The sequence below is a fragment of the Micromys minutus genome (assembly GCF_963924665.1).
Source record: "Micromys minutus genome assembly, chromosome: 29".
Lineage (NCBI taxonomy): Eukaryota > Metazoa > Chordata > Mammalia > Rodentia > Muridae > Micromys > Micromys minutus.
Window position 1 is genome coordinate 32468726 of NC_137964.1, and position 11139 is coordinate 32479864.

The 11139-nt window shown below is 47.2% G+C and overlaps 1 protein-coding gene and 1 long non-coding RNA gene across 2 annotated transcripts; one reads left to right on the plus strand and one right to left on the minus strand.

Annotated features, from left to right (window-relative positions):
• Nucleotides 1-88: 88 nt before the first annotated feature.
• On the minus strand, nt 89-5814 carry SRSF9 (serine and arginine rich splicing factor 9). The gene is made up of 4 exons (XM_080941301.1): nt 5546-5814; nt 2530-2690; nt 861-1033; nt 89-580 (listed from the first exon to the last, which is right to left on the minus strand). Exons 1-4 carry the CDS (start codon nt 5731-5733, stop codon nt 437-439), a joined length of 666 nt encoding a protein of 221 aa, XP_080797427.1. The 5' UTR covers nt 5734-5814; the 3' UTR covers nt 89-436.
• Nucleotides 5815-5966: 152 nt separating this feature from the next.
• On the plus strand, nt 5967-8648 carry LOC308439461. The gene is made up of 3 exons (XR_013975621.1): nt 5967-6297; nt 8280-8400; nt 8556-8648. It is a non-coding gene; the product is annotated as an uncharacterized lncRNA (long non-coding RNA).
• The last annotated feature ends 2491 nt before the right edge of the window (nt 8649-11139 follow it).

The window sequence follows — 11139 nt, forward strand, 5'->3', positions numbered from 1 at the left end:
TCTGGTCAGTACCTGTCAGACGGAACGTGTGTGTATATATACACACACATACTCACACACACACTCAACCAAAGACAACTACACACAGTTACTAAACATTTAAAATATATTTCTAAACAAAATGGGCGACTGGGTCGTAGTGACTGCTGATCTCCAGAGCAGGGCAGCCCATGAAGATGCAGCACTGATTTTTGTCCCATAATCAGGGGTGAAAAAATATACAACTTGTTCCTGAACCAAAGCCACGTCTGTCTCTGCAGTCTAAAACATGTCGCTGCTAGTATGGTGGCTCTGGTCGAAATTATGTAGTTCCTTAAAAAAGAAAAAAAGAGAAGAAAAAATTTCCTAAGACACTGAATTATCAATCTGGAATGTAGGTTCTGAGCACAAAGCAGATCAGCTCATCTAAAAAACAAGAGAATCTTCCACCACCTCCTCAGTAGGGTCTGAAAGGAGAGAAGTAATGTGGTGAGGCCCGGCTTTGGTAGGGAGAGTCACGGCCCCTGGACCCTGACCGCGACCGTGAGTAGCCATAGCTCGTGCTCCTCTCAGGATACACTCGGATATATGAAGTTTCACCCTGAAATTCAAGCAAAAAGAAAGAGGAAAAAGTGAAACATCAGAGTAACGAGCAAAGCCCCAGCCCTGGCACTTGCTTTGTGTCTGGCACCGTAACCTCGCTAAACTTTCAGTGCTCTGCAGATGTGGGCACCCGCACTCTCCATTTCAACAGGATGGAAGCAGAGCAACCCCACCCTTTGTTCACTGTAGACAGGCTAAGGTACAGTGAAGTCATCCAATGGAAAAAGCACGACTCATTGCTACTGCCAAGTTAGACTTAACAGAAAGCATGAACCCACCTCGTGAGAGCGGAATTTGGTGTCATCCAGTTTACGCAGAGCGTATTCCATATCTTCTTTTCTCAAATACTCAACCATCCCCATTCCATCCTTCTGGACATCTGCATAACAGACATCCCCAGCTTCCCGCATGTGATCTTTCAGGTCCTGCCAGCTGCCTGATGGAGGAAGTCCTAGGCAGAGAATGGAAGAGAAAGCCACATCCTCAGCAGTGTTAACTGCCCTGCTAAGAGCTGGAAATACTTATGATGGTCTAGGCTCTGTGATCACTTAATTCTTAAGGGTTCCCAAGTCACAAACCCTTATAGGGGACAGAAAACCAGAGAAATATACTGAAGTATATGGTAAACTGCTGTGAGAAGCTGGTCTAAGTTAATTGTCCAGAGACCAAAGCTTTCCAACAAAGCCAACAAATCTTCCTGTCACAGGTTTACAACCTCTGAGAATTTACCACTCTGTGCTTCACAGTCAGTGATACTCGCAAAACTGAGTTCCAGGTTTTATCCATTATGAAATGTATTAGTACCAAGTATTTCTTGCTGAACTTACTTTCCCAAGACACAAGAGTTGAAACAAGCCAAGTGTAGCTGAGGGAACAGCACAAGAATCCCTGTTTGTTTTTTTACAGTGTGAATGGGCGACAGAGCACAGAGTACCTCGTTAAGAGATCACCAACATTCCTCACTACAGTGGGGAAGGGAACACTCAGACGCTAAAGCTAGTTGGGAGTCATACAACCCTACCTGATGTCATGAAAGGGAAATGTGCTCCTGCTCTCAAAGGCTGTGTTTACCGCTCACAGCTCAGGACTGCAGCCATTTCCTAATAGTTTTCTAAGCAGGATTTCAGAGCAGCATGGAGAGAAAAAAAGATAATGTATGACATCATGAAGGAGGGAACAGAGTCCTAGGGTTAACAGTTACAGAGGGACACAGGGAGATGGATTCCATCACTCTTACACACTACTGTGATTGTGAGACAGTCACACTTTAAAAGGTGCCAAGCTTGATACACTTCACTCCACTAGGGCCCTTCAACTCCCCGCAACATGCAGAGGGCCCCCGAGTCTTAACACTGCATCGATATTTTAAAGACACATCTGAGCTCAGCATTTTACACCTATGCTGTTGAAACCAGTTATAAATAAATAAAAGCTCTATGCCGTCCAACACAATCCCCATGGTTCTATGTTGCTTGCATCTGCTCCTGTGATGTCTGTATATCAAGGAATACTCCCAGAGAAAACACTTGTAGAACTCCTATGACCTTCCCTCTCACCAGTAAGAAAGCACTCTTAAGAAGCATGTTTATCAGGCCACGGTGGCACATGCCTTTAATCCCAGGGCTCAGGAGGCAGAGGCAGGGGGATCTCTATGCGTTTGAAGCCAGTCTGGTCTACATAGAGAATTCTAAAACTACATAGAGACCATTTCAACACAAAAAAAGAAACAGGCTTCTGGCCCACAAAGGCTCTATTACTTGTACAATTTCATTCGTACAATGCCTGCCTTGCTGACTAACCAGGACAGAGCTTTCAACTGCCTGATATGTGTGCACTGGCTACTGAGAAGCCAACCTGTCCCATGTCCTCAAAACTAAGCCAATCCTTAGAGGACAGACTCTGAGGCAAAGTGCACACACCGTCTCATTCAGCATGTCGAGAACATACCTGAAACAAGAACTCGGAAATCCGACCGTCTTGTAGGAGGCCCGTTCCTCGCACCACGGGGCCACCCACCCCGTCCTCCGTAAGTCCTGGGGAATTCCACACGGAGTCGACACTGGCCATAATCATAACCATTTCTTCCATAGATTGCATCCTCAGCATCTCTGCAAAGAAAAGACTGACATTAGTGCTGCCCGATAGGCTGGGCGACTTCTCAGTGGAGGGAGTGAGTGACTGAGCGGGCAGGGAGTCAGCCTGAGGGAATAGGAGGATGGACAGCAGACACAAGCTTGCCATACTTCTGCTCAGGTGGAGGGCCCTTCACATTACTCAAAGTTTTACAGCTGGGACAGCAAGATGGCTCAGCCAAGGCATGCACACACTCTCAAGTGCAAAATAGACTTGACGGTTAATGGAGGGGCTTGGGTATGAGAAAAGATGTGGTATGTACGCATGAAGGCAGCACAAGCTCATCATTCTCAATGCAACTACAGCTGTCAAGCACATGGTTCTCCAGGGTGAGAAATGCAGATAAACGAGCACTCATTCGGAGGCTGCTGACTCGGGAACTGGAGTGGCCCGGCTGCTAAGTCTGTTCTTCATGGGACCAGACTTCAGTTCTCAGCACCTACATAGCAGCTCTTGTCTGTACCTATTCAAGATCTTACGCTTCTTTTGACCTATGACCTCCACTATGTATGATATACACACCAGATGCATATACACATACAAATTAGTTTTTCAGGGGAGTCTGATCCTCCCTAAAAATTTTATAGGATTAAAATAATTGTTGATAACTGATTTTGCCAATAAACCAAATTTATCAAAACATGGCAAGAAATTCTCTAAAGCAGTGGTTCTCAACCTGTCATGACCCCTTTGGCAAACCTTTATCTCCAAAAACATTGACACGACTATCCACAGCAGTAGCAAATTGAGTTATAATATAGTGAAGAACTGTTTACAGGAGGTACAGGAAAACTGAGAATGCCTGCTGTGAAGGTTGAAAACACCCTACATTGGGCCCCTTAATCGGGTTCCACAAGACAAAGCTTATGGGAAGCAAAAGACATTACAATTTTTCAAAAAGCCAGGTGTGGTGGTACACTGGGGAGGCTGAGGCAGGGAGTTCTGAGACCACCCTGGTCCACAAAGAAAGACTGTCTCAAAAGTCACTACAAATTTAAGTTAAAAGACAAATGAAGTAAAGTGAGGGTCTAAGGATGTGCCATCAGCCACAAGCACTTGCTGGTCCCAGCACCCACTCTGGGGCTCCCAATCTTCAGTAACTCCAGTCCAGGAAAGCCAACCGCCTCTTCTGACTTCCTTGGGCAACAGGCATGCATGTGGGGCAGATACATACAGGTAACACACACACAAATAAATCTTAAAAAAATAAATAAAATATAAAAAGATAAATGAGGGCTGGGTCCCATGACTCACGTCTTTAACACCAGCAATGGGAGCCAGAGGCAATCGGATCTCTGTGAGTTCGAGTTCCGGCCACTCAGAGCTATAGAATTAGACCCTGTCTAAAACAAACAAAAAAAGGCATCAAGGAACACGACCATCACAGCTCACGGCAGCGTTGACTGCTGGAGTGCATTTACAGTGGACTGGAAAGGCCAGTCGTATTAAAGATTAAAAGCAGAATTTGTATGTAAAGGACCTAAGTTACCTGTTTAAGCTTTTATAACTCTGAGACATAAGTCTAGGCAGTTATCAAAGGGACTAGTAGGATGCTAATAACTTTCAGTGCTTTCTTTGAAACTTCCCAAGTAGAGCCGACTATAGCTCTGTTAAGACTAAAGGGAAAACATGATCATGTAACATAAGACACTGTAGTAACAGGGTTCAAATCCTACCTAGATCCTCTACAAACACCTACCAAGTGTTATCCCTTTGGCTAATCTCTTGCATTACCCAATGAGCAATTTCCTCATCTGTGAAATACGGTCAACAATCTCCGCTTCACGGGACACTGAAGACACTAACTACACGGCATGGCACTTGTCACACAAATTCGACTGTTCAAAATACACAACGGCACTGTTAATTAGAGCCATCATTTTCTCACGTTCATTTGTTAAAAAAAAAAAAAAAAAAAAAAAAAAGCTTCAGTCTATTTTTGAGGCAAACTGCAAGACACTTAGGGATAAGTTCTGTTAGTCTTCAACCATCGAAGTCCAGGGCACGTCTACTGTGAATCCGTATCTCCAACCCAGGCCGGCGAGACACCGGGTCGGCAGGCAGAGATGAAGCTCTCCTCCCAACGATGCTGAGAAGACAGGGAACAGGTCCTTACTGACCCTCCCAGGGGAATGACCACCACAGTGCAGCGATTTCTAACTAAAGCATACTTTCCGGCCTTTTCCGAGGGCTACCATTTGCAAAAATCACAAAGATCCTTCGGCGCAGGTTTGGGGACCGAGCCTTTCCACATCCCAGGTACAATTAACTTCTGGCGGGGCCTCCCTCATTAGACCGGAATGAAATCGTGGACGCCGCCCCCTCCCGCTGGTTTAATCCGATTCCTTCGGCTAGAACCAGGCTCGGTGGGGCGCCCAAGTGGGGACCAGCTCCAGACACCCCTTTACAGCCGCCAAAGGTAACCTGTCCCCGCCGTCTGTTCCCCGTAACGGCGAGGGCCTGGGACCCGGGGGGCGGGGTGAGCGACTGTCGCCTTCGGCCAAGTTCTTTATAGGGCCGGTTCGGGACCCGAGGCTTCCAAGCCCTGGGCCGCTCCCCTTTCGGGGTGCTTCCCTTAAGAGTGTCTTTCCAAACTCGAGGGGGTGAGTGCTGGTTTTTACCCTCCTCGAGGCAAGGGTGGCGGGTCGAGCCCTCTAATGAAGGAAGTGACAACAGGCAAAGCCTGAGGAAAAGGAGCCGCCGCCGCCTCCAGACGGGGGTGCCGCGAGGGGTCGGCGCGGCGAGGAGGGGGAGGGGAGGGCGCTGGGGGAGGGGAGGGGAGGCCGGGCCCGGCGCCCGCCTGCAGGAGGGCGAGCCGCGGGGTCCTCACCGCGGGTCCTCGAAGCGCACGAAGGCGAAGGGCACGAGGCCGTGCCGGTTCTTGAGCTCGATCTCGCGGATGCGGCCGTACTTGTAAAACAGATCCTCGAGGTCCTTCTCACGCACGTCGGTCGGAAGGTTGCCCACGTAGATGCGCCCGTCGCCCTCGCCGCCGCGCTCGTCCGCCCAGCCCGACATCCGCACCGGCCGACGCCGCGGGCCCGCCGCAGCCCACTTCCCGCAGCCGCCTCCTCAGCCCCGGGTCCCCGCCGCAGCTCCCCCGCGGGCTCTGAGGCGCTCAGCCGCGCTGCATTGTGGGAAGCGCGGCGCGGAAGCCGTAGGGGTCGGAGGATTTTAAAGTGATCTTAAAGGGGCAGCGGCCGCGAAGTACGCGTGCGCTCGGGCCAGTCTCCCAAGAGGTGTGTGTGGAAGGTCCGGGCGGTGGAACCCGAGCGCCTCCTGGGCTGGCAGGACACTGATCCTGGCTGGGCGTGTGACTGTCTTTCTGTGAGGGGGGCGCCTGAGGAAAAGGACGCCGACCCCACAGAAGCCCTTAGACTGCCCAGCGCTCAGTCAGTAGTCCTTTCCTTAGGCTCGAGGTGTAAGCCTGAAGATGGTCGACTGTTTGGAGAGCCGAGCGGGGTGGCGCAAACCTTTCGTTCCAGCACTCCGAATCCGAACAGAGGCAGGAGGATCTCCATGAGTTGGAGGCCAGCCTGGTTTATGTAGAGAAATAAAAGGAAAGAACACGACTGCTCCTAGGTATGGTGGAGATTTATTGTAGATATGTGGGAGAGCATAATTAAAAGGGGAACATCCGGGAGAGTCCAGAGTGGACATGACCAGGCTGAACTGGACCCTCTGAGGAGAGGGGAAACGGTGCAGCAGGCAAGACGACAAAGGGTACAATAAGAAGGTAATCAAAATGTCTGGATTCTATAGAGAAGAGCCTCTAGGGGAAGGGCAGCCTAGCACCAGGCCTGGAGGGCGGGGTACGTGAGCCAATCCCTGTAACAGGTAAGGACTGAAGGATGCTGGGAACCTGAAGACCAGGTCGGCTTTGGTATATTAAATATGCACCTCAGACCGGGTGTGAAACCTAACAGCTATCCTGTCTCAAAGAGAGAAAAGAGAATTGTGAGGGATAAGCATGTAATATTTCATAGTACCGCAACCATCACTGTTGAGTCTGCCTGTCTGTGCATTCTGGACTTCATAGTGAGTTTTTCTTAAAGCTGTGAGCGGCGGTCCATGGTGGTGATCTCACTCTCTGGAGGCTAAGGTGAGAGACTTGAAAATTCTAGGCTAGCCTGCAGTGTATACTGAGATCCTGCCTTGAAAAACTGTTCAAACCTAGATACCTGAAGGGAAATAAGGCAAAGATAGCCAGATGCTAGCTGTAACCCTCGGCAGTGTGTGTTCATCCTGATGTTGTTTCTCTGTAACATTTTGGATCCCAGCCTAGAGCCACACCATAAAACAAAATGTCCAGAGGCTGGAGAGATGGCTCCAGTGATTAAGAGCCCTGGCTGCTCTTCAGGGGACTGAGTTCAAAGCACCCACACGGCAGCTTCCAGCTGTCTGTAACTCCAGTTCCAGGATATGGACACCCTCAGACAGGCATACACACAGGCAAAAACACTGATGTGTCTTTAAAAACAAAAAGCCTCAAATTATGTATATTTATGTCTATTCTTGTATTTTGTGGGGTTAAAGGGTAGGGGGACAGAGGCAATCAGATCTCTGAGAATTCAAGGCCAGCCCAGTCTACAGAGCTAATTCCAGGACATCGAAGGATGCACAGAGAAAACCTGTCTCAAAAACAAAACAAAACAAACAAACAAAACCTCAAATAATTACTTAGAAGATAATAAAAGTTCCAGGCTGGAGGCTTGGTTAAGAATTAAGAGCACGTATTCCTCTTGCAGAAGACCTGGGTTCTGCTCCCAGCACACACACAGTGGCTAACAGCCATCCTAACTCCAGTTCAGGGAATCCTGACCACTCTGGACAGCAGGCCCAAGCATGGGACATGCACACACATTCAGCAGCACACCCACAAACAAAGTAAGTCCAACACAGTCTTCTCCATTAAACTCCTGGTAACACAGGATCAGTGGATCAGCCCAGTATCATTGACTGTTATGCAATTATTAATTCATGGTTTTAATGGTCTTGATATCATAATGATTTAGTTATAATTGAAGCATATTCATTTGTTTGTTTTGTTACTTTTTCAAGACCGTGTTTTTCCGTGCAGCCCTGGCTGTCCTGGAACTCACTCTGTAGACCAGGCTGGCCTCAAACTCATAGAGATCCATCTGCCTCTGCCTCCCGAGCGCTGGGATTAAAGGCTTGTGCCACCACCTCCAAAATAACTGGAATAAGTTTAAATGGTATTTAGTAGATATAGATACACATATGTTCTCTGAAGGTAATCTATTAGGTTGTTACTGTCTTTTATATCAGTTAAAGGAATCTGTTAACCACTTGTACAAATACAGCATTGAAAACTTCATTCCAAAAACCCTTCATTTCTGTAGAATTAGGACTGGGGCTGTAGCTAATTTAGCATGCTTGCCTTTCATGCCTGAGGCTCTAGGTTCCTTCTCCAGTTTGGCCAGAACAAATGAAAAGTAAAGCACAAAATATACTTGTTAAAATACATTCTGTATAATTGGAGATTATTACAACCATATTTTATGTCATATACTGAATAAATAAAAATGTATGTAACTTTCCAGGTCTGTGCATATGCACTTATATGCTGTGTACCAGCTGGTTTTGTGTGTCATCTTGACAAAAGCTGCAGTTATCACAGAGGAAGGAGCGTCCATTGAGGAAATGCCTCCATAAGATCCAGCTGTAAGGCATTTTCTCAACTAGTGATCAAGGGGGGAGGTGTGGTGGTGGGTGGAGCCATCCCTGGGCTGGTAGACCTGGGTTCTATAAGGAAGCAGGCTGAGCAAGCCAGGGGAAGCAAGTCAGTAAGTAACATCCCTCCATGGCCTCTGCATCAGCTCCTGCCTCCTGACCTGCTTGAGTTCCAGTCCTGACTTCCTGTGGTGATGAACAGCAATGTGGAAGTGTGAGCTGAATAAACTCTTTCCTCCCCAGCTTGCTTCTGGGTCATGATGTTTTGTGCAGGAATAGAAACCCTGACTAAGACATGCCATATATAACAATACATATGTAACTAGGTATTGCTTATAACCCCCCCAAAAAAAAAAAATCATAGAAACTTTTCAAAAGAATGTGATGGTCTTTGCCCACCTTCCTGATGCTGAGGATGTGGGTGGAGAGAAAGTTCCTCTTCAGCAGTACATGAAATCCGAGGACAACCCAGCCTATGTCAGAAAAGCAAAACAAAACAAAAGCCTAACTAGATACTAAAATATAAAAGGAAAAGGAAAACCTTACAAATGTTTGTGGAACTACCTCTTTGCGCTCTCTTTTCCTATATTTGGACAAGACATCTGCTGATGGCAATGATCCTCTATTTTTGTATTCTTCCATGTTTACCAAATTGTAATTAGCCTGTACTCGTTTCATAAGCAGAAGAAAATTGAACAAATGGCCTCTCAGATGTAACTGCGTGTCACGTCTGGAATATAGACTGCTTCTGACTGCTCCTATCGGGCCCAGGAGGCCTGCAGGAAAGATTCCCTGGCCAGATGAGATCTCGAGTCTGTGTATATGTTTTAAAGGCTTTAGTCACACACCCTTAATTTCAACACTTGGGAAGTAGAGGCAGGGTGGTTACATGGTGAGTTCAAGGCCAGACTGGTCTGTAGTGAAATGCTGTTTCAAAAAAAAAAAAAAAAGGAGGCATTCAAAGCCTAGATTTTTCAGAATGTGCTTAGATGTGTTAAAATGTTTCTCAGTTATATCATTTCTATGTAGTTATTACTTGCAAAGATTTTTTGTTTGTCTTTTGCTATTGGAGAGAACTGGTCAGTATCCTCAGGAAGAGAGACCAGTCAGCTAATAGGACTCCATATGGGAAAACTACTTAGGACCAGCTAAGCTGTCAGGAGACAGTTAGGACCAGTGTGGAACATAAAGGATTTTGTTCCTGTAAAGCCAGATACTGACTTTTATAGATTCCAACACAAATTAGACCAGATCCCAGCTTCCTGTTCACACTCTGCTAAGGCACACTCTGTAGATGGGGAAAGATTGATCTATGTAGCTATTCAACATCTCTTAATTCAAACTATAATTTATGCCTTGTTTTCATTACCAGGAAGTTGACCTTAAGCAGTCAGGTAGAGTACAGTTGGGTAAGTTGTGTACATCTTCACTAAGGGTAAGATACCTGAGACCACAGTGGGGTGCTGCCTACCATCCTAAGGGGAGGGGCTGGAGAGTTGGCTTACTTGGTAAAATGCTTGCCATGCAAGCAGAAATACCCAGTTTCAGGCTCTAGAGCCTGGGGTGAGGAACTGGTGTAAAAGCAGCTGCTGAGGAGGCAGAGGCAAGCAGGCGGGCCAGAGGCTCCCAGCAGCCAGTCTTGCTAATTAGCAAGCTCAGAGTTCAATGAGAGACCCTGTCAGAAAAGAACAAGGTAAAGAAAAGATAATCTGGGCTGGTGAGATGGCTCAGCAGTTAAGAGCACTGACTGCTCTTCCAGAGGTCCCGAGTTCAATTCCCAGAAACCACATGGTGCCTCACAACCTCACAATCGGATGCCCTCTTCTGATGTGTCTGAAGATGGCTGTAGCGCAGGCATATAAAGAAAAATAATTAAATCTTGAAAAAAAAGATGTTTCCAGAAGGATACATGAAGGACTAGTGGGATTTAACCAGGAAGGTCAGCAGGAGCAGAAAAAAGAACAGCTGACTTCATAGGGTAATCACCATGGAATTTGGCATTTGGGTTCTGCCAAGGGCACTGTTATTAAAATGGTGCACGTGTGTGTGTGCGCGCGCACGCGTGCTTATGGGTGTGCACATGGAAAACAGAAGTTTCATAAATACTCGTTCCAATATTATAATTGTCATTGTTTGTATATCCTTGTACCAGAGAATGGCACTATCTGGAAGTGTGGCCTTGTTGGAGTGGGTGTGTCACTGTGGCTGTTAAGACCCTCACCCTTCTTCAGAGGAAGATGTAGATCTCTCAGCTCCTCCTGCACCATGCCTGCCTGGATGCTGCTCTGTATTCCCGCCTTGATTGCAGGAACCTGCAATCCCAGCACTTCTGGATGCCAAGACAAGATGTCTCTAGTTTGAAACCAATGTGGACCACACAGCCAGTTCCAGGCCCACTGAGACCTAGTCTGGGAAAAAAAAAAAAAAAAACAACAACAACCAACCAAGTGGATGGGACGTAGCTGAGGTGGCAGAGCACTTGGCTCGAACGGGGAACCTGATTCAGTCCTCAACACTGTGGAAACTAGCTGTAGTAGCGTTCTCCTGCAATCTCAGCATGTGGCAGGATTTCAAGCTCAGCTTGGGGTACGTGAGATTCTGTCTCCAGGGAGATGTTGGGGAGATGACTCAAATCAGTAAAGTGCTTGCCACAAAAGCAGGGTGACCCGGGTTTAGATCCCCAACACCCTTGTACAAGTCAGTATGAGATAGACCTCTGTTGGGAGTGGA

Excerpts from the sequence above, each read along its gene's own strand:
- SRSF9 (XM_080941301.1), bottom strand. The coding sequence starts at position 5,733 with ATGTCGGGCTGGGCGGACGAGCGCGGCGGCGAGGGCGACGGGCGCATC. Across the intron at positions 2,691-5,545 it reads GTGCGCTTCGAGGACCCGCG|AGATGCTGAGGATGCAATCT; the intron begins GTGAGGACCCCG and ends TTTTCTTTGCAG. Across the intron at positions 581-860 it reads CCAAATTCCGCTCTCACGAG|GGTGAAACTTCATATATCCG; the intron begins GTGGGTTCATGC and ends CTTGAATTTCAG.